The sequence below is a fragment of the Zonotrichia albicollis genome, chromosome 14 (assembly GCF_047830755.1).
Source record: "Zonotrichia albicollis isolate bZonAlb1 chromosome 14, bZonAlb1.hap1, whole genome shotgun sequence".
NCBI classification, from domain to species: domain Eukaryota; kingdom Metazoa; phylum Chordata; class Aves; order Passeriformes; family Passerellidae; genus Zonotrichia; species Zonotrichia albicollis.
In genome coordinates, this window is record NC_133832.1 from 2,002,156 (window position 1) to 2,024,680 (window position 22,525).

The following is a 22,525-nucleotide window of genomic DNA, read 5'->3' on the forward strand; positions in this document are numbered from 1 at the left end:
AGCCAGGGAGATTCACTGAAGCAGGGAAAAAGAAAGTTGGTGAAACTTTTCTTGATTTCTTTGTTGTTATGATTTTTGACCCAAGGTTCTTGCCTTCAAAGGGAGAAGGGGAACGGCTCCTATTCAGCCGCGGGTTCCGGGCTGTTCTGCTCCCCGGATCCCCCCGGGCGGGCAGGGCTGGATAGGAGGCGATGCCCCCCGAGCAGACGGGGGGTGACAGGGACAGGGGCGCACCTGCGGAGTGAGCAGAGCCGGGGAGGGGCGGGGATGGGGGCTGAGCCGGGTTTGGGGGGGGCTCACAGACAGATGGGGAGCTCTGGTTTGGGGGGGTTACACCCGGATCGGGGGAGGGAGCAGCACGGGCGGAGGGCGCGGAGCCCCGCTTTGAGGGGGGTGAGCTCAGTGCCCGGGGGCGGGCGCTGGGAGGGACCTCCCCGGCCCCTCCCGGTGGGCGGGGGGCGGGGGGGCCGGGCTATAATGCCATTGATGCCGGGCGGCGGAGCCAGACAATACCGCGCCCCCGAGCCGGGTGCCCGGAGCGCCCTGCCCTGCCCTGCCCTGCCCTGCCCCGGCCGGCCCCGCTCCGCTCCCACCATGATGTCCATGAACAGCAAGCAGGCGTTCAGCATGCACCCCATCCTGCACGAGCCCAAGTACCCGCACCTGCACACCAGCTCCGAAGCCATCCGCAGAGCCTGCCTGCCCGCCCCCCAGGTAAGCCAGCAGGGCTTTCGGCACCTTCCGTGCCCGCTGTCAACTTACTCTGCTTTCCCTTTGGGGCTGGGGTTCGGGAGTCCGTCCTTCCCGTCCTGCCTCCCCCGGGCCCGGAGGGCGGGGGCTGTTCCCGGGGCTCTGGGGTTGGGGGGCTCGGGGAGCTCCGGCCGTCCCGTCCCGCTCCGTGCGGGCGCTGGAGCAGCGCGGGCTGCGGGACCCCCGACGGCTCCGGCCCTGCCGCTGTCTCTCTTTGGGGAGCTCGCCCCGGAGGGCAGAGCGGGTGCCCGGCTCGGAGGGAGAGCAGAGCGCTCGGTGTCCGGCACCGCGGTGCGTTTATCTGGGGCTCGGGCAGCGCTCGGTTCGCGTTACCGGTCCCCGGCAGGGCAGAGCGGGATCTCGGTCACGCCGCTCCCCGTTAATCCTCTCCCGCTCTCTGCGTTTGTTTTCGCTCCCCTTTTCCCCTCCGCGCAGATCCAGGGGAACATCTTTGCGGGCTTTGACGAGACGCTGCTGCGGGGCGCCGAGGCTCTGGCCGCCGTGGATATCGTGTCGCAGAAAACGCACCCCTTCAAGCCGGACGCCACCTACCACACCATGAGCAGCGTGTCCTGCACTCCTACCTCGTCCTCCGTGCACCTGCACCACCCGTCCGTGCTGACCACGCACCACCCGCACCACCACCACCACCAGCCCTCGCAGGGCCTGGACGGGGAGCTGCTGGAGCACCTCAACTCCGCCCTGCCGCTCGGAGGGGTGCCGGGCCCCGACGTGGGCTCCACGCCTTCGCACCCGCACTCCCACATGTCGGCCATCAACCACATGGCCCACCACCCGCAGCCCATGAACATGTCACACCCCCACGGCCTCGCGTCCCACGCCGTCATCTCCGGCCCCGAGACCGAGACGGACCCGCGGGAGCTCGAGTCCTTCGCCGAGCGCTTCAAGCAGCGCAGGATCAAGCTGGGGGTCACCCAGGCGGACGTGGGCTCCGCGCTGGCCAACCTGAAGATCCCGGGGGTGGGCTGCCTCAGCCAAAGCACCATCTGCAGGTTCGAGTCGCTCACCTTGTCCCACAACAACATGGTGGCCCTCAAGCCCATCCTGGAAGCGTGGCTGGAGGAGGCGGAGAGGGCGCAGCGGGAGAAAATGACCAAACCCGAGATCTACACGGGGGGGGACAAGAAGCGCAAGCGCACCTCCATCGCCGCCCCCGAGAAGCGCTCGCTCGAGGCCTATTTCGCCGTGCAGCCCCGGCCCTCCTCCGAGAAAATCGCCGCCATCGCCGAGAAGTTAGACTTGAAGAAAAACGTGGTGCGGGTCTGGTTTTGCAATCAGAGACAGAAGCAGAAAAGGATGAAATTTTCTGCCACCTACTGAGGAAGGGGCTCGGGAGGCAGCGGAGCGGGGGGTGCTGCCCTCCCGACCGCTCCCCGGCCCTTCCAAACAGGGCTTGGGGTTGTCGGCTATTCTTTTTTTTTTTTTTTTTTTTTGGGTTAAAAATTGGGAAAAAAGCAAACAAACAAACAAAAAAAAAAAAAAAAGGAAAAAATAAACTTTAAAATAAAGGGAAACGCGCCCAAAGCAAAGTGAACAGTTTGGTGCCTGCTCCTCGCCCCTGGGCAAAGTGGCCCCGCTGTTCTGACTGGTACAGACTGCTTTTGTAGATAAAACTGGAGAAAAAGAAAAAAAAAAGATGGAGAAAAAGGAAAAAGACAAAACGAAAAGGCCAAGGGGGAAGTTTGGGGGTGCCCGGAGTCGGGGCAGCAGCAGCAGCGAGAGCCCGGTGGGGCTTTGTCACAGCCCCTCCCGGCCTGGGGGCCGTGGCGCCGCTCACTCCTCTGTGTCCGCTCCTCTTCTTCTTAAAAAAAAAAAAAAAATTAAAAAAAAATTAAAACAAGGCAAAGAAATGAGAAAGGAAGCGAGCTGGAAGCCAGCTGTAAAGCCGGGGTGCTCCCCGCCGCCAGGGTCCCCGCACACACACGCACCTGCATGGTTTTGTTCTTTCCCCTGCCCCCCGCAAACCCATCGCGTTTTTGCAGTACCATTTCTGTTTCTACCTCATCGGCTAAATTGAAAAAAAAAATTAAAAGGATTTAAAAAAAGGAGAAAATATTAAAAAAGAAAAAAAAAAAAATTGGCCGGTCCCTGGAGTCGCGGTTTGTTCGGGGAAATGGAGATTTATTTTGCGTTGGTTTCACTCCAACCGTTCGATTTCTGTATGGTTTTCACTGTATAAAATCCTAAGCTTTGACAATCACGTCCTTGGGGCTCAGCGGAGCGGCGGGAGCGGCCCGAGGCAGCGGGGACGGAGCCGGCCCGGCCTCGGCGCGGCTGCCTCTGCGCGTAGGGAACTCTGCACTTTCGAAGGCAAGAAAACTCTTATTTTCCCCCCTTTCCTTTGCATATTTAACAGAGAAAATTGCCTCCTTTTGTTTTCTTTTTTTTTCTTTAATTTTTAATTTTATTTTATGAATTAAAGGAGATTTCGTTCCGCTGTGTGTGTGCTGAATGAAATTTTGGTGTCTGTGTACGCTGCAGCATTTCAAATAAATCATGCACGTTTTACCTCACCCTCCTGCCTCCTTCCTGCGCTTACTGCGGCTCCGGCGAGCCCGGGGCTCCTCCCGCGGGACTCCCGGTGCCCGCGGGGATGGGCACGGGCAGAACGGGCCGGGGGGGCAGAACCGGGGGGTCCGGGCTCCTCTCCGGACATCGCGGCGGGTTTGGCCCTTCCCCGCCCGGGGGTCGCTCCCGCAGCCCGGGGGTCGATGCGGCGCCGCCCGCAGTACCGGGAGCTGCCCCTGAGCCCGCAGCCCGTGGGGGGACACCCCCGAGTGTCCCTGTCACCCCCAGGTGCTCCTGTCACCCCCCGGCTCCAAAAGAGACATTCGCCCTCTCCCGGCTCCGCTCCCCAAACTCCCGGCAGGTGGGACCGGGGTGTCCCTGCTGACACGGGGGAAAAGGGCTAAAACCAAGCGATTTTTGTTGGTTTTCTTTGTTTGGGGTGTTTTTGTTTTAGGTTTTTTTTGTTTGCTTGGGTTTTTGTTTGTGGGTGGTTTTTTTGTTGTTGTTTTGTTTTGGTTTGGTTTTTAACTTATTCGGGGGAGAAAAATAATCAAACCGCGCGTCGTGGTGTTGAAGCCCGACAGCCGGGACCCTGCGGCTTTTAGAGGGGAAAAACGAAGTAGAACAAGAAAAAATAAAGTAAAATGAAATGAAATAAAGGGAAATGAAATGAAATGAAATACGATAAAGTGAAATAAAATAAAACGAAGTAAAATGAATGAAAGTGAATTAATGAAATGAAGTGAAATTAAAAAAACCAAAACCAAACTAGCAAACAAAAACCATAAAACAAACCAAACAAAATTACAAACAAACAAAACCCTCAAACTCCACAAAGAAGTAAGGAAAACAAACAAAAAGCAAATAAACAAATAAGCAAAACCCCCCAAAACTCACAAAAAAACAAAAAAAAAAAAAAGAAGAAAGGAAGAAAAGAGGGGAAATTGTGCGGCCCCTGAAATTACTGTCGGAGGAGTTGCTGCCCCTGGGCGAGGGGGCCAGCTCGGCGGTGGCCGGCACAGCCCTGCCCGCCCTGCCCTGCCCGCACCCCGGCATTCCCGCACCCCCGTCCCGCACATCCCTCTTTATTCCCGGCCGCTTCCCAAAGCCCATCCCTTTGTTCTTGCGCTCCGTCCCTGTTTTCTCCAAGCAGCGAAAAGCGCATTTTCATAAATAGACCTTGGCCGAGCGCTGCCGATGAAACTTTAATGAGGCGGGTTGCTGAGTGCTGCCCGGGGGGGCCCGGCCCGGCTCCGCGCAGCATTAGCGGGGCCCCGGCCCCCCCTTGCCGCGGCTCCCCCCGCAGCCCCGGAGCCGCTGCCGAGGCTCCCCCGCCCCTCCCGGCCCGTGCCCGGTGCCGGGGCCGGTGCCGCGGTGCCCCCGCTCCGCCAAGTTCAGGGCCGATGCAATATTTATCAACCGCGCCGATAAAACGCCGGCCGGGTATTTCCCAGGCACAAACGCAAAGCGCAGCGCCCGGAGCCGGAGCGGGGCCGCCCGGGACCCCCCGGCCCCCGCGGCCGCCAGGTAAGGCGAGATCCCAGCGAAGGATGGGCGGCTCTGGGCCAGGAGCAGCGGCTGGAGGCCGGGAGGGGCGGGCAGAGACAGCGGGAGCGGGGCTGAGGCCTGGAGAGCTCATCACAGCCGGGCCCGGCCAGCAGCCGGCCCGGGGATTGATGCTGCTGCCGCTGCTGCTCCTTGGCTTGGTCCTGCTTTACCCCTTCTTCAGCTCCTGTCCCTGCTCCAGCCCCTGTCCCTGCTCCAGCCCCTGTCCCTGCTTCAGCTCCTGTCCCTGCTCCTCCTTGGCTTGGTCCTGCTATTGTCCCTGCTCCAGCTCCTGTCCCTGCTCGAGCTCCTTTTCCTGTTTCTGCTCCTGTTCCTACCTCGGTTCCTGTTCCTCCCCCTGCTCCTACTGCTACTCCTATTCCTACCCTTGCTCCTGCTCGTTTTTCTGCTCCTCCTGCCCTGCTCCTGCTCCTGCTCCTGCTCCTGCTCCTGCTCCTGCTCCTGTTCCTGCTCCTGCTCCAGCAGGTCCCACTGCGCCCAGGCCAGCGTGAGCCCCCAGGATCCTCAGGGAAAAGCCTGGCAGGAGGTGGAGGGGGGCCCCCTGCGCTTCCCCCAGCCCTGCTCCTGCACAGCCGCTCCTGGCACAGCTCAGCGAGAAGCTGCTGCTCCTTCCTGCAGCTCTGGACACACCTGGGAGCAGCTCCCAGCCCTGGTCTGGGGTCTCAGGTGCTGTGTGCAGCTCCTGTTCTCCTGAGGGTCTCTCCTCCTGCACCGGGGCCCCAGCTGGGTGCCCAAAAGGACCCAAATCGCTCCAAATCCAAATCCAGGCTCTCTGCAGAGCACCTGGCACAGGGTGAGGTGAGGGAAGGAAAGCAGACACACACAGGGGTGCCACGGGCACTCCCTGCTCCTGGGGCACCCCTGAGCCTGACACTGGACCCAAAAGAGCATTAAAGGAAAGGAATATTGATTGGAATGGACACTCCACTCTCACCCTGGCTTTTCATCTGAGGTTTGATGCATGAGCAAGGTTTGAGATGTTTCAGCTCTTTTGCTTCAGCAGCAGTTCCTCCTTTACAGGCACCTGCTAGTCCAGCCCTGAGCTGGCCCAGAGCTTTAGGAGGAGCTCAGCCTCAGCCACCTTTGAGGACTTGAGTTCTCATCTACCAGGCTGGTGGGATTGAGGGGGTGGGCCAGGCCCTACCCCTTCCCCAGGGGCACCCTGAGAACTCAAAAATACCAACATCAGCAATTCACCAGAGACTGGATGAAGATGCTTTGGGAGCCTTCAGAGCAGGGATGCACGGAGGACTGGAGGCCTCTGGGCTCCAGTGAGGGGCACTGGAGAGGGACCAAGGAGCCTCTGTTGCAGTTCAGCTCTGATATCAACTCTGATCTCACTCCAGGGCTTAGAGGCACCTTCACCACCTTCCAGCCTGTAAGGGTTCTGAATGGGCAGCTCAGGTGGAGACACCAATAAATGGGGATGTCACAGCTGAGTCCCACCCCTGGTGCTGCAAAGGCTTCCCAAGGAAAGCTGCCACCAGTTCTGGGCTGCTGGAGCTGTCAGACACCAGTTTCTGGAGCTCTCCTGGCCACTGGTGCTGTAGGCAGGACCTCTCTTGCAATCCTGTCCCTGCTCCAAGCTGTTTCCCTCCATGTCTCGCTCTTTTCTGTTACTTCTTCCTGCTCTAAAAGCCAAGACCCTCCAAGAATTTGGGCATCTAAACCCGTTGTGCTGAGATGTGACAGAGACATGGTCCAGGCCAGTGTGGCCGTGCCACCACCACCAAAGTGTGCAGGGATGTGTTTAAAGCTATCCAGGCCCTGCTGAGGTGGAGTATGTGTGAATAAATGCAGATGTGTTTGAAGAAAGCCCTGGAGAAGCCCTGCCCCTCCTTTATCCTTTAGGATGGTGCATCCTTGAGGCTGTAAAGCTGCTGTAGGTCCCCTTTACCCCACCTGGTCCCACAGGAACAGGGCCCCTCGGTGCTCCCCAGGCAGCAGGGTGACAGCGACTGGCGCCACCCCAGCCCCTGTGTGCTGCTAAATCCCACGCTCAAGGGGTGATTTCCCCACTGGGGACAAGGGCAGAACACCCAGCCTGTGTGGGGACCATCAGTGGGTGCCATCTGTCCGTCCAGGGTGCTCACAGAGAGCTCTCAGAGGTGTGGGGAGGCTGCAGCAGCAGCAGGGACAGCAGCAGGCACTGCCTCATCCCAGAGGGATCCAGGCCGAGGGGAGGGATGCAAGGATCCCTGCTCAGGTATTACTGGCACGTCCCATCTTTGGGTCAGGAGCAGAGAGAAGGCTCCGTGTTCTTTAAAGGATCCCTGCCTTTGAAAGCTGGGCAGGTCCAGGCTGCGCCCACTCCAGACTTTCTTCTATTATTCCATGTGTTTTAGTGCAGTGCAGAGCAGATGTATTTTTAAAGATGCTGGGGGTAGGCTCTGTTCCACCACAGGGAAAAAAGGAGTAAAACCATCATTAGATTTTACTGAGCAGGACAGCCAGGGTGAGGGGAACTCAGGAAAAAGGCTTGGGAAAGAGTTTGGGAAATGGAGCAGAGCATGCCATGGGACACGCCTGACAGCTGGCTGCAGGGCAGGGCAAGAGGAAATGGCCTCAGGGGAGGGTTAGGTGGGATTTTGGGGAAATTTCTTCATGGAAAGGGCTGTGCAGCCCAGGCACAGCTGCCCATGGTGGTGGCGGAGATGCCATCCCTGTTGTGTGGATGTGGCACTTGGGGACATGGGACAGGGTGGCCTTGGCAGTGCTGAGGGAACAGCTGGAGGGCTTTTCCAAGCTAAGCCATGCCATGATCCCACAATCCGGGGAAAAGGAGCAGCCATTATCCCCTTCCCCAATGGATCTGTCGCCCTTCACAAGGACCAAGCCCTAGGTCAGGTGCATCTGCCTGTGGCAGGAGCAGCTCCAACCCTTGGCTGTGCAAAACCAGAGCTCCCTGCTCATGCCAGCGGCAGTGGGGAGTGAGAGATCCTAATGAATTTACAAATTTCTGGGTTTCTTTTACTTCTTTGGGCTTTTGTTTGTTCGTGTGTGTGTGTGGGGGGGTGTTTTTGTGTTTTCTTTTGTTTGGTTGGTTGTTTTTTAATAATTTGGTTCGTGTTAAAGAAATACTTCCAGAAATTTAATCTTGTGCTTTTCCAGAGGCCTTTATCTCCCCATCATATCATCCCCATATTATTTCCTTCTCCTACAGGAACAGCCTCCTGCTCCATCAGCCCTCCCAGAGCCCTGCAGGGACAACCCCTCGTTTTTGGCCATAAACCCTAAGGAAGTGCTGTAGGATTTGGCTTTGTATCTATCTTTGGGGAAATTCGAGAGCAGGGAAACTCACAGGCAATTCCAGGAACTCTGGGATCCTGGAGAGAGAGGGATGAGAGGTAAAATCTCCATTTCATCTGCAGCTCCTTACCAGCACCTCCAGCAGCTGTAGGAAAATTGGAGCTCTCTGAATGATGCGAAAGTGTCAGCTAAGGACTGTGATTTATTTATCTCAGGCATGGGAAGGGTTTGGGTTCACACAAGGAAAAATCTGTGTGTGTGTCTGGAATCCTGCTCCACCACTGCCACTTCCCAGCTGCTGCCTGGCAGTCACAGGGAGCTGTTCCAGAGGTGTTCCAGGGCACCTTGAGCTCAGGGAGCACTGCCTCATCCCTGCCCAGCTCCAGGATGCACTTCCAGGATAAATGGTGGAGCAGGGCCATGTTTGCCTCTCCTGCAAAGCAGAGGAAACACCTGCTGGCCTTGCAACAGCTCAGGGGAGCATCCACCACACTGGATCTGTGATCTATCCAGGCTTTGAAAAAACTCACATTGCCAAGAGAGATCTTCAGGGCAGAATTTTCCCATTGTTTATCAATATTTGCACCACGTCCAAGGAGATCAGCTTTCCAGACCCTCAGATTAGGAAGGACAAATTCATCTCCTTTTAGGCACTGAAATGGGTCTGGGCTGGGTCAGGGTGCCACTGGTGGCAGTGGGGGGTTAGGGCAGCAGGTCTGCACTCGTGGCATCACCCAAATCAGTCAGTATTTTTGGGAGGCCCCTTCCCTCACCTGGAGTCACACAAGGAGTGAGTCTCTTCCCTCTTGTACCTTCCCCGTTCACCTTCTCCCTCCAGCCCCTCTATCATCTCTCCTGCTCTTCCCTCCTCCCTCCTTCCCAGCCAGTTCTGTCTGTCTGCCTGGGCAGTCTGTCCTCATACCTACTTCCACCCAGCTTCTCAAGGACCCTCTCACTCCTTACCGGGTCCAGCCCAGCTCCTGCAGTGCCCGGGCTCTGTACCAGCCCATTCCACGGGGGATTGTGGCTGCCTGTGCCAGGCTGGGCACGGCTCCTTTCCTCCTTTCCTCTCTCCCAGGCCCCTGGCACGGGGGCCTCTGTCCTGTAGGGTTCCTTCCTGCAGGAAGGGCCATGGCTGCTCCAGAGGGGCCCTGCAGGCCGAGCTGCAACCGGTGGTGCTGGGTAGGCCTGGGCCTTGCTGCGCTACCACAGCACCCTCAGCGCAGCAGCTCGGGCAGAGGAACCGGGACAGAACCCTGGGCAAAGGAACAGGACAGAACCCTGGGCAGAGGAACTGGGAGTGAGCCCTGGGCAGAGGAACCGGGACAGAACCCCAGACAGACGGACCGGGACAGAACCCCGGGCAGACGGACCGGGACTGAACCCCAGACAGACGGACTGGGAGTGGGGCCTGGGCAGAGGAACAGGACAGAACCCCGGGCAGAGGAACTGGGAGAGAGGGCCCCGGGAAGAGGACCGGGACCAAATCCCGGGCAGACGAACCAGGAGTGAGCACCGGGCAGAGGAACCGGATGGAACCTTGGGCAGAGTAACCGGGAGCGGGCCCGGGCACAGGAACCGGGACCGAACCCCGGGCAGAGGAACAGGGCACAACTCCGGGCAGAGGAACCGGATGGAGTCCCGGGCAGAGGAACCGGGACAGAGCCCTGGGCAGGGGAACCGCCCCCGGGAGCCCCGAGCCGCCCCCGGAGCCGCCCAGCGCTGCCTCCCGCACGGGCAATGGCTCCGGATGACGCTGCCCGGATCGCTGCCATCGCCGTGCCCGCTCTCCTCGTTCAGCACATGCAAGGCCGACTTCCTCCGGCTTCTCTCATGGATTTTTTCCCACCCTGGCTGTGCTCTTTAGTTCAGATCTAAGCGAGCTTTCCGAGCGCGCTGTCTGGATGTCTTTATTAAAACACACAGTTTAAGGAGGGGGCTGAGGAGAGGGGGGTGGCTCGGCTCTGGATTCACTCTGCAGCCAAAACCATGGGAATCTTCTGCTCCACAACTGTTCCCGGCCGCCGACAGCTGCGCGGTACCGCCAGCAGGACACGGGGTCGCCTCTCTGGCCGTGACTAATTCATGGCGAGGGCAGCCCTCTGCTCGCTCCCCCGGGGCCGTGTCCCCTCGGGTGTGAAGGCAGGTGGGCAGACAGGGACATGTCCCCCAGGGGCTGGTGGCCCGGCTGCTGGAGAGGCCGTGCTGGGATTCCCTGTGGCTCCTGGAGCAGCCCAGCCCTGTGAGGGGGATGCAAAGCCGGCGGGCTGTTCATGAGGCCGACCCCTGAAGAGGAGCTTTCCCTTGGGAAACTTTGAGCCCTGAGTCAAGATTTGTTCTCAGATACCTGGAGGCTGAGAAAATCCCAGCAGGCAGAACTGACACTGCCGAAATTGAGGCCTCTGGGGGTGTCCGTGCCTGCCATGGGAATGCAGCGCCCAGGGCTGTGCTGTCCCTGGGAGCAGGGCGTGATCCGGGTCTGGCAGGGACCTCCAGCACGGGCTGCCAGGAGCTGTCAGTGACTGCAGTGCTGACAAAAACAGCTTTTCCTTGCACCAGGAGCTGCTTCCCCATCACATCAACCCCGCTGGCAGCCCAGAGGCCTCAGACACAGCTCTGAACTTCTCCTTGTGATGTACCAGCCCTGGCCAAAGCTCCCTGACCTCCCAACCCACCCCACTCTCAGGCTTGGCCATCCTGTGCTCCCAGTCTGGAGGAGCCCTGGGGAGCAGCTGCCTGCCCTGCCCAGCCCAGCCCAGCAGCAGCTGCAGCAGGCCCTGCTCTTGCTGGGGAAGTGCTGATTTCTGCCGTGCTGGCTGCGCATCCCCCTGTGAGCCACTGGCTGCTGGAAGGCACTGCCCGAGCCAGCCACATGCTTCATGATGTCAATCGCAGTTCAGAGTTAATTATTCATGAGAAAATTTCATAATGTGCTGTTAAGTGGGCTGCAGGATATTTTGGTTAAATTAAGGGAACCTGAAAGCTCCCTCTGTAGGGTGCTGCTCCTCGGGCCTCGCTGAGAGCAAGGGTTCAATCAGAGCTCAGGTGCTGTGGCCTCTGCCATGGCCTGTGATTATTGGAGCCACAGCAGTGTGCAGATCAATCCAACGGCTCAGCTTCGTGTTTCCAGCAGGAATATTCCCAGTGAAGGGTTTTACAAGGAGACTTGGGCTGGTTTCCCTGCCCGCAGCAGGGGCTTGGAGCAAGATGAGCTCTGAGTTGCCTCCCCACCCAAACCATTCTGTGACTCCGTGACTTCAAAGCAGCTTCTGTGGAGTCTCCCTGAGCCTGCAGAGAGCCCAGGAGAGGCTGTGCAGATCATGGAATCACAGGATCATCCAGGTGGACACCTCTAGGATCACTGAATTCATCCGTTAACAGGCCAGGTCACTCCCAGACTCTTTTCTTCCTCATTCTTGAAATCATTTAGGTTGGAAAAAACCTTTCAGATCATCAAATCCAACCCAGCTCTAAAGAAACCTCTTTCATCAGGTCAGTCTCACAGCCCTGCAAACATGCCATGTCTTGGAGCCTTGGATGAAGGAGTGGAGGGGCAGCTCCCATGTCACAGCTCCCACAGCTTCCATAGCGCAACTTCCACAGCTCCCACAGCTCCCACAGCTCCCACATCCCACAGCTCCATCACCCCTCGATGCTGGGACCTTCCTGAGGTGTCCTGGTGACCCAGGGCTACAATCACAGAGCACTTTGTGTCCTCTCTTGCTGTTCAGAAGAACTGGACCTGCTTGGTGAGGCAGGACCCCCTTCTCCCACACGGATTTTCCTGGGATGGCTGCAGGAACCCACAGGGATCTTGGGATGCCCTGGATTCCTTTTGAAGCCTTGTTAGAGGGGCTGACTGACAGAGCTGGACTGCCTTTGGAGCCTTTCCTGAGTCTCCCCTTTGGCCTCTTCCCATCCTGCCAGCATTTGTCACTGAGGGATCACAGTGCTCTGTGCTGCCTGTGAGTGAGGGAACATCTCCATGCCCCTTTAATGAGTGACCTTCCAGAACAACTTTCACTCCTACATTTTTTGCCAACCTTGCTGTTTCCCTGCCCCTTCTGCTGACTGGGAAAAGTTTGGCCCTACACCACGGGATGAGGCGGGAACACGTGCAGGAGACGCAGGCCATGGACTGGGAGTGGGGATGGACTTGCCCATAGAGCTGGGGTCCCTGCCCCACAGTTGTGCCTCCAGGCCCACCTTCCCCACTTCTGCTGTGCCATTTGTGACTGGTACAGGTGTCTGACACGGCTGAGCACTCAACTGCTCAAACACCAAAGTTTCTGGGAATAACAACCCTGGAAGCATGGCCAGGGGCATCCTAGGGTGAAACCTCAGGCTTTAAACAGACAGAGGGTAGATATAAGGAAGGGTTAGATTTAGGATTAGATATATGGAAAAAATTCTTCCCTGTGGGGGTGCTGAGGACCTGCACAGAGTGCCCAGAGCATCTGTGGCTGCCCCTGGATCCCTGGAGGTGTCCAAGGCCAGGCTGGATGGGACTTGGAGCCACTTGGTTTAGAGGAAAATTCCCCAGAATTGGGCACTCTGTCCCCCAGTTCTAGCTGGAATGAGATGGGCTTTAAGGTCCCTTCTCACCCAAATTGTTGAGGGATTTTATGAAAGGAGAGAAATGAAATTATGAAAGGAAAGAAATGAAATTATGAAATTACATGTATTTATGAAATTTTATGAAAGTGATGCAGTGATACCACCCTGGGAGAGCCCCAGGGGCTGTTGTAGAGGGAGAGGGGAGGTCAGCCTGTAAGGGACTGGTGGAAGGAAGCCTCTTGCCTGCCTTTCCTGGGCGCTGTCACACCCAGGGGTTGGGGCTGAGCACAGCCTGCAGTGCATCCCACTCCTCCTGGATGGGGCTGGAGCCAGGCAGCTCCTGGGTCACCAGCAGAGAGGATCCAATGCAAAGCTGCTCTGGGCATCTCTCCAGAGGTGGATGTGTGGAGGAGAGGGAATCTGCCCAGCAGCTGTGTCCTGCTGCCAGCACAGCCTTGCACTCCTGTTCAAACACACCTGGAAGGGACAGGGAGCACAGGAGCCCACTCAGAGCCGAGCAGGAGGGAGCTGAGCTGCAGTGACTGGGCACTTGGCAGGCAATGAAATGCAGCTTGCAGGGAATGAAATGCAGTTTGCCTCCATGCCAAGCCTTGATGGCTTCATTCTGCTTCTTAGGGCTCTCAAGCCCTGCAGCCTGAGCCAGCTCCTTGCAGGGCTGGGAGGAAGGGATGGAGGCAGGCAAGGAGGAGGCCTCTGCAAGCCCCTCCAGATATTTAACTCAGTGGAAACTCTGCCCTTCAGAGCTCTCAGCTCTGCTGTGGGGCATCCTGGCAATGGATGGTGCCTGCCCTTGGTGCTCCCAGCCCTGCTGCAAAATCACAGTGCTGCCTCCAGGATAAATGTTCATGGAAATAAGAAAGCATCCAGCAAGTGTTTCCATCCAGACACCTTCCATGGATGAGTCTCATCCTCACTCTGTGCCCCAATGAAGGGGATCCAGTCCTGGCAATATTTTGGCAGCTCCAAGGGCAGCACAGCCCTGCCCAACACCTCCTCTCACCACATGCAGGTCCAGACCTCTCCTGGCCCCTTCCCTAGAGGATATTTCCCTCTGGGAGAGGAGCTGGGATCATGGGCAGAGGCAGAGCAGAAACTGCTCGATTTTGAGTTGGGCTGAGCAGCAAATTGCAACTGCTCCAGCAGCAGCCCCTGACCAGTTCCCACCTCACCCATGGAAGGGATCCCATTCCCACTTCCAGGCTCAGCTCAGAGGTGTCAGCCCCTTCTCATTTTAGAGGCTCTTGACTTTTTTTCTCTCTTGCCTTTTTTTTTGCCTTTTCCTTTTTCCTCCAGCTTTTCTCTTCCTCCTTTTTTCTTTTTCTCTCTTTTCTTTTTCTTCCCCCCCTCCCGCCTCCCTGTGCAGCCTCTGTTCTTCATCCATTATTTAGGCTTTTCTGACTGTAACAGCAACATTCGCCTTGTATACCTTGTGTGGGGTTTAAAATATAGATAAAAGCAGAAGGTCAGACTTGAAACACAGATTCTGACGGTTGCTGCTGACTTTGTCTGGAAGCTACAAAATCTGGAGCTTTCTGTGCCCAGCAATGGTTTCGGTACAATTGGGTTTTTGGGGGTTTAGGGTTGGTTTTTGTTTTTTTGTCTGGTTGATATTCCTGCAAACTGTCTTGGTGTTTGATGCTTTCATCCAGCCTTTCAGTTTCTAAATGTTCTGGGGCCTGGCTGGCTGCAGGACAGGGGAGCTGGAGCCATGGAATTCCTGCTTGGAGGTCCAGCCTTGACCCAGCACAGCAAATACCTGCTGCTCTCCGCCTGGGGTGGGCTGGGGAGGGGAGGAGGTGCCTCCATGCACATCCAGCAGGCTCTAATTGGCACCTCTGGTCAGCAGAGCCAGGGACTCTCCCTTTCAATTATGAATAAATGCCCTGCTTCTTTTATGTTGCTTTCTTCAGCCGTCAGAGAGATTGGATTTTGAGGACAAATGTTTGTGGGAAATAAATTTCAAAGTCAAAGTGGGAACGGTCCCAGAGAACATGAAACAGTTCATTGTGTGTTTGAAGGGGCAGTGGGGCAGGGAGGGCATCCCTGCAGCCAGGAGACAAACTGGGCATGGGGAATCACCATTCCTGGAGGGCTCTCAAAGCCATGTGCACCTGGCTCTTGGGGACCTGGGTCAGTGGTGGCAGTGCTGGGGGAATGGTTGGGCTTGCTGGTGTTTGAGGTTCCTCCAAGCCCAGCTGTTCTGTGATGCCCTGAGAAGGGGCAGCAGGGCATGGTGACACTCAGAGATCATTTTTCGTGTCTCTGACATCCATGTGGGCAGAGAAAGGCACTGGAGAAGAGCTGGGGATGCTCCAAGAAGGGGCATTAGATACTGAGGCGCTGGTGGAGCAATGCCAGCCCTGCCAGGCAGTGTCCCCCAGGCACAGGGCAGGACAGTGACATCCCGGGCTATTCCTGCTGGGACCTCAGTGGGGAATGTTCTCTCCCTGCACAGGGCATTTTCAGAGAACTTCAGAGGCTTTGGCTCACTCTAAACCAGGCCCAAGACTCTTCCAGTCCCCACCTGTAACAGGAGCTCTCAAGAGCTGTCTCCAGAACTGAGAGCTGCACATTTTGCTATCAGAGAATCCCAGCCTGGCTTGGGTTGGAAGGGTCCTCAAAGACCCCCTGGTGCCAATCCCCTGCCATGCACAAGGACACTGCTGTCCCCACCGTGGCCAGGGGGCTCCAGGAGCCAGCTGGGATCTGCAGCTCAGCACAGGTTCCAGCCTGTTGGGTGCCAGCAGCCACTAATCCAGGGGGATATTCCAGTGGCAGCTGCTGTTCAGGAGGCTCCATAGCCCAGCTGGCACTCCCCAAATAACCTTTCTTCACTGTAGCCTGAGGGAAAATGCATCTGTCAGGTGAGGAATAGGAAGATAGAAGAAAATTATTCCCTGTGAGGGTGGGCAGGCCCTGGCACAGGTGCCCAGAGCAGCTGTGGCTGCCCCTGGATCTGGGGCTGGAGCAGCCTGGGACAGTGGGAGGTGTCCCTGCCATGGCAGGGGTGGCACTGAGTGGGTTTGAGGTCCTTTCCAACCCAAACCATCCTATCATTCCATGATTCTATTCCAGTTCCCCTGCAGGCACTGTCCTTACCCAAACAGGATTTGGAAGGACACAGGGAAAGGCTGCAGCCTTCCTGTCTCAACTCCATCCCTCGGGTCTCTCCAAAAGCCAGACTGGGCAGTGGATCCAGGCATGGATCTGTCGGTGCTGAGTGCTTACAGCAGCTCTGGCAGGGGCTGGAATGGCTCATGGATGATCCCATGGCCAAGGAATTGAGAACTTTTCCAGATTTCCCAACATGGAGCATTTCCTTCCCTGTGCCCACAGCTGCAGCTCATGTCACAGGGGTGTCACACTGAGGGAAAGATGCCCAGATATGGTATTTTCTAGGAACAGCAGGAAAAAAGTGACACTGTGAAGGGAATCACCAAGAGCAGCAGCTCCTTGTGCTCAGGCATCTCTGGATCAGGGGACCCCAGCAGCACACAGGGATTGAGATTGGCCTGTTGTGGTTTTTGGGGCCTTGAAGAAGAACATTTCCAGGGAGGTGGTGGAGTCCCCATCTCTGGAGGTGTCCAAGGAATGCCTGGACATGGCACTCAGTGCTCTGGGCTGGGGACAAGGTGAGCATTGGGCACAGCTTGGACTCGATGATCCTGTAGATCTTTTCCAACCTCAATGATTCTGGGATCCTGTGACTGAGGAGCATCTCCAGCGTCCTTGAGGTGACATCTTCACATCCATCCACAGGCTGGCCAAGGCAGGTCCACAATCTGCTCTTCTCAGGATCTTAAACATCGAAAGGAAAGAAAGAAACAGGACTTTCAGGAAGTCCAGGAATCGCGACACTGCTCATCAGAACTGGATGAGTTGACATCATTCAGCTCAGGAGGTTTTGAGGTAGATTGTGGGACTCTTTATATTTTAATAAATGTCTCCCTTCCAATCCTACTGAATTCCTGGCCTCGCTGGCAGGCTGGCATGGGATCATTATCCATTTTTGAAGTGTCTCTTTCCACTGATGTTCAGGACATTTGGGAATCCCTTTCCATTGTGATTCTCGGAGCGTTCTCCCTGTGACACCTGCAGCTCGGTGACAGCCCCTGCTTAAACACCAAAATACAAAAATTCCTGAATATTCTACTGCTCCCCATGAGGTGGATGGGACCTGCAAGTCCTGATGCTCTGGGAGGGGAATTTTTACCGAGAGGACTTTCCTGTGGCTTTGGTAGCCAAAGTCCAATGTCGCAAGTCCAGCTCGTGAATTCCCACTGCTCCTGGTCCCACAGATCCCCGTGCTCTGTTCTCCTGCTGCTGGGGCGCTGATACCACCCCACTTTGCCAAGATCCTGTGCCTGCAATAATCCCTCCGAAGCCCAAGAGTTACTTCTGTTTTCTTCCACCAATTCTGTCCATTCCGCCTTTGGCAAACATCGATTTTCCACAATTCCCCGCAGCCCTCATAAAGCAGCTGCCAAAACGGCTCCCTCGCGGGCCACTTCTTTTATTTGTCGAACAAAAGAATCATCAGCATTGTCTCCAGAGCTCTCCGGCCAGCGGAGCCTGGGATTAGGATGCCGAGCTCCCTCTCCTGGCTGCCGGATCAAAAGGAATTGCTGAAAAGTCCTGCGCACCTGAAAATCGGGATCGCCGGACTCCGGCTGAAAGAGGAACAGTCCTTCCACCTGCTTTGTGGATTTTCAGGCTCCATCACTTTTCCTCTCCATGAAATATGCTGGGAAAACGTTCCGGTGCAACAGTTTCGGGAGAAGGATGAATTTGTCTGTGGGTTAAACTTGCTTTTGCTCCTCTCCCTTTTCTCTCATCTGTCACTGTCAGGGAACAGATCCCAGAGGGAAAATCACTCTGAGGGTCTCTGCAGGAAAGCCACGGTTGTGTCCCTCCAGTTCTCCATGAAATGGTGCTCCAGGGAGAGGGAGAGTGTGGGAAGGACATTCCCAAGGAAGAGCAGCAGGGAATGGGTTGGGATGAAGGTTGGGGATCACTGGAGCAGGGGAAGCCCCATAATGTGATCCTGCTGGGGGCTGAGGGGCAGCTCTGGAGAGAGGGGCAGCAGAAGCAGCAGGATCTGCTGGGAGACAACAAGCAGGAAAACTGGGAGCTCAAACATTCCAGATCTTCACCTCAAGTGTCCCAGTACAGGTGGCAAACAGGGCTTAATTCCAAAAAACCCATCAAATGTCTCCAAGTGATATTTTCCACTTTGAGATAAAGGCTCCCCTCCTCTCTCCTTTGCATGATGAGCTGGCCCAGCACCTGCTGCAGTTTGGGAATTCTGGTTGTGGTCTGCAGCTGGGATCCTGCAGGAATTTGGATTGGAAAGCTCAGAGCTCTGCCCCCATGGGAGGCTGAAAGCACCGATGGATTTTGAAGTGGAATAATGAGTTGTGTGCGTGTCCTGTTGCACACTTTGGGAGTAAATGGGCACCACAAATCCAATTTGGAGAAGTCAAGAAGCCCTGGAAAACTTTTAGTCTCCCCACAATGCAATTATGTGACTCTCTGAGCTGCCTATGGTCTAGGGAGAGGATGGTATTGGCTGTCCTTGGGAATTATGGAACCCATGGATCAGGGAATGCTTTGGGTTGGGAGGAACCCTAAGGACCATCTCACCCCACCTCTGCCATGGGCAGGAACACCTTCCACTGTCCCAGCTTGCTTCCAGCCCCACATCCAGGGATGGAGCATCAACTCCCTGGGCAATGCATGGATTTGGCTGACCCAAATCCCACATTCCCACCTCTCCTGTCCCTCCTCCAGGCCCAGGCAAAACCAAGGAGCAAGGAAGAACTCCAAGAATGAGTCAAGACTTCAAAAATGAGTTACCCTGGGAGGTGTTTAGGAGAGGTTCTGCTTGGATATTCCATCCATCCATCCATCCATCCATCCATCCATCCATCCATCCATCCATCCATCCATCCATCTATCCATCCATCCATCCATCATCCATCCATCATCCATCCATCCATCATCCATCCATCATCCATCCATCCATCCATCCATCCATCCATCCATCCATCCATCCATCCACCCATCCATCCATCATCCATCCATCCATCCATCCATCCATCCATCCATCCACCCATCCATCCATCATCCATCCATCCATCCATCCATCCATCCATCCATCCATCCACCCATCCATCCATCATCCATTCATCCATCCATCCATCCATCCATCCATCCATCCATCCATCCATCATCCATCCATCCGATCACTGACCACGAGTGCAATTCTGGCCTGGCCAGAGGGTGCTCAGGGCTCTGCACCAAAGCCCACAGGAGGAGGGAAGACACTGAAAGCCTCTGAGCATCAGCTCAAACCTTTTGTTTCCTTGAAGCCACTTCACTCCTCAGCCCTGTTCCCAAGGAGGTCCTGGCAGGATGAGGGCAGGGACAGGAAGGTGACAAAGGTGGCTGCAGGTACACAAGGCTCTCTTGCCTAGGGCAATTCAGGAGCCGTCACTTCTGCAGAGTTTTGGTTACTCTGAGGAATATTTGGGCCACAAATCCTCCCACTTCTCCTCTGCAGCTGCCCAAACCCTGCTCCTCTCTCCCTGTCCCTTCTCCCTGTGACAGCTCACCTGTGCTCACCTGTTTTACCCATCTGAAGCCAGCTCAGGGGATTTAGGGGCAGAAAGGACCCCGTGAGGAGGCGTGAGCAGGAAGGAGGGTTGGGAAAGATTTGGAGCTGGGCTCAGGCCTGGCAGACCATCCTCACTTCCTCTGCCTCCAAGACAGATCCAGGCCAGGCAGGAGATACCGATCCCATGGAAACACAGAATACCCTGAGCTGGGAGGAATCAGGGTCGTGGAGCCCAGCCCCTGACCCTGCAGAACTCCACCCCAAGGATGGGAGCTCCAGGAGCCTCCCACAGGTGCCTTTCATAGCTGAGTCCTGCCTGAAGGAGCCTTGCTCTGACAAGGTGGAAAAGGAGCTTCAGAGCAGGGCTCTGGCACGGCTCAAAGCAGGAGAAGCTTCAGTGTGAGAGGGAAACAAAGCTCAGCAGCAAGGTCACCTCCACTGCCTCGGGCGATGCAGGGATGACAAAAGTTTCCGTGTAGCACAGCAGCAGAGACAAAAGCCATCCCTGGAGGGAAGGAAGAGAGAGGCAGCGCAGAGCAGACAAGAAATTCAATGTAGGGAAAGCCACAAGGTTTGCTGGCAAGGACATGCTCCTGGGCGGATCAGAGGATCATGGAACTGCTGGGGTTTGATGGGACCTTCAGAGGGCACCGAGCCCATCCCTGAGGTGCAGGATAAAGTGGGTAATGGTTCCCAGGAGCCTTGGGCAGGATTCCTCAGAGCCATTGATGCTCCAGAGCTGGCTCTGAGTCTCCCAAGTGCCAGTGGTGGGCAGGGGGCCAAAGGGCACCCGGGAACACCAATAATTGCTGGGATTTGGATCTGGGCTGCAGGTCTACAGCTCCTTCCCACTCTGCCCACACCATCTGAGCCATTAGGGAGGGCTGGGAATTGGGAGTGAACCAAGATGCCAGGCCCAGGGAGCCTTTCCCAGCATCTGAGCTGCACCAGGAACCCCACAGGGAAAGGCTTGGCTTTGCCTGGGAGCTCTTCCTCTTCACCAAGGACCTGTGGTTGTCCCTTTCCACATGTCCAGCGGTTCCTGGGACCAGCAGGGTCAGGACAGCTGCTGCTCTGTGATTCCAGGAGAAGTGCAAATGGCTCTAAAGGCAGCAGCCAGGATGCAGATGGCTCTGATGCAGGAGAACAGCTGGGATGTGCACATGTTTTCCTGAGACACGATGGAACACTGAATGGAAGGTGTCTGCATCTCTGCTGCAAGCCTTAGCAGAGCAGAGAATTGGACATTCCTGTGTGCAAAGTGCCTGGCACGGACAGAGGAGCAGGGAGTGTGTTCAGGGCAGCTCTGCAGCCTGCCCAGGATGGCACAGCAGGGGCTGAGTGCTGGGCATGAGGATGGGCACCCCATCCATGCTCTAAAGGAGCCCCGGAGCTGTGGATTCCCTGCTGCACACCTGGGAGGGCTCTGAGGTCCAAGGGAGACTGAGGAGGAGCTTGAATCCCACAGGATCTGAGCCATCCATCCCTCCGGGGGTGCTGGTGCCTCCCCCAGCCCCCAGGCTCTGCTGGCTCCGGGCTCCACAGCACAGGGACCTCCCTGAGCCCGGGTGGGTGCAGTGTCAGCACAGCTGTGTCTGCCGGGAGCAGGGGCTCTGTGCTTGGAACAGGGGCTCTGTGCTTCCTCTGGCAAACCCAGAATGGGCGAGGTCACCTCCCAACTGCCCCAGCAGAGTGGGAAAGGCAGGGTTTGCCCAGGGCTGCTGCATCCTGAATTCACTCAGGCACCTGGATGTCTATGGAGCACTAAAACCTCTCCATCTTCTCTTATCCCCCAAGTACTTCTGAAATGCCTCTCCTGGGTGCCTGGCTCTCCTGGGATCCCTGAGGATCCCAGTGTGGAAGGAAAGTGTCTCTCAGCTCCCAGGCAGAGTTAAAGTGATGTGTGGGCAGGCTGGAAGCTGGAGCCACTGCAATCCTTTCAGCCAGGCAGCTGCACTTCCCCTTTCTATCACACGCACTTAAAAGCTTTTAAGGGAACGATCCATCCCCTCTGCTGGCAGAGCCGGAGCTGGGCTGGTCCTTGGGATCTTAAATCATCTTAAAATACGGAGCAATATTGGTTTGAAAGCCTTTGCTCTCCCCTGCTGCAGGAAACCTCAGCAGAGCTCGACAGCAGCCCGGGGCTTCCTGGGGATCCATCACTGGCCAGGAAGGGCTGGCCCTGCCTGACAGGGACAGCTCTGGGACAGTCCTGGGGTTCCCCCCACGTCATCCCCAATGCTCCTGGGGCTGCACTGAGCCCAGGGAGTGTTTGTCATGTAACGCCCCAGGTCCCCGTGGCTGGGGCAGTGTTTGTGTTTGCTGAGCTGCTGAAGGGCAGGGAAGTTCAGCTGCAAATCCACCTCAGAGGGGATGTGTCCAGATCCTGCTGTCCAGGCAGGGCCTGGCTGCAATGGGCCTGGGCTGCCATCCACACCCAGGCTTTGCTTTGGAGCCCAGAATCTCCAGTTCTTCCATTCTGCCGAGTGCCCTTGGAGAGAGGAGCGGGGGATGAACTGGGAATGTTGGGAGGACCCAAGGACAGTTCCCTCTATCCAGGGACAGGAAGGGGTCTCTAGGCCACCTTCCCTTTGCCAGCAGCTGGAACTCTTGGCTGTTGTCAGAGAGCTGGGAATGTCCAGCCTGGAGTGGAGAAAATTCCAGCAAAACCCCAGAGCCCCTCCTGGTATCTAAAGGGGCTCCAGGAGAGCTGGAGAGGGACTGGGGACAAGGATGGAGGGACAGGACACAGGGAATGGCTCCCAGTGCCAGAGGGCAGGGATGGATGGGATATTAGGAAGGAATTGTTCCCTGGCAGGGTGGGCAGGCCCTGGCACAGGGTGCCCACTTTGGATCTCTGGCAGTGCCCAAGGCCAGGTTGGACATTGGGACACCCTGGGACAGTGGGAGGTGTCCCTGCCATGGCAGGGATGGCCCTGGATGAGCTTCAAGGTCCCTTCCAACCCAGCCCATTTGGGGATTTCATGATCTATTTTACCTGTTTTGCTGTTTGCCCTGTTCCTCCTGGGTTTATGTTCTGATTTCCTGGGACAAACCTGCTTGGCTGCTGCTCCCCAAGGACTCAGGGTGAGCCATTGCAGTGACCCAAGGGGCAGAACTGGGGCTCAGCCCTGTTTTCCTCAGGATCCCAGGAGTTACTGGGATTCTGCTCCCCTGCAAGGCTGGAGAGGCAGGGAATCCCATTTCCACTTCATTTCCCACTTCCTGGGCTGACAG

The 22,525-nt window shown here is 56.6% G+C and overlaps 1 protein-coding gene across 1 annotated transcript; it reads left to right on the forward strand.

Moving 5' to 3' along the window:
* Positions 1–546: 546 nt before the first annotated feature.
* LOC141730880 (brain-specific homeobox/POU domain protein 3) lies at positions 547–2,091 on the forward strand. The gene is made up of 2 exons (XM_074551695.1): positions 547–714; positions 1,186–2,091. The coding sequence occupies exons 1-2, from the start codon at positions 595–597 to the stop codon at positions 2,089–2,091; spliced, it is 1,026 nt and encodes a 341-aa protein (XP_074407796.1). The 5' UTR covers positions 547–594.
* Positions 2,092–22,525: the final 20,434 nt, after the last annotated feature.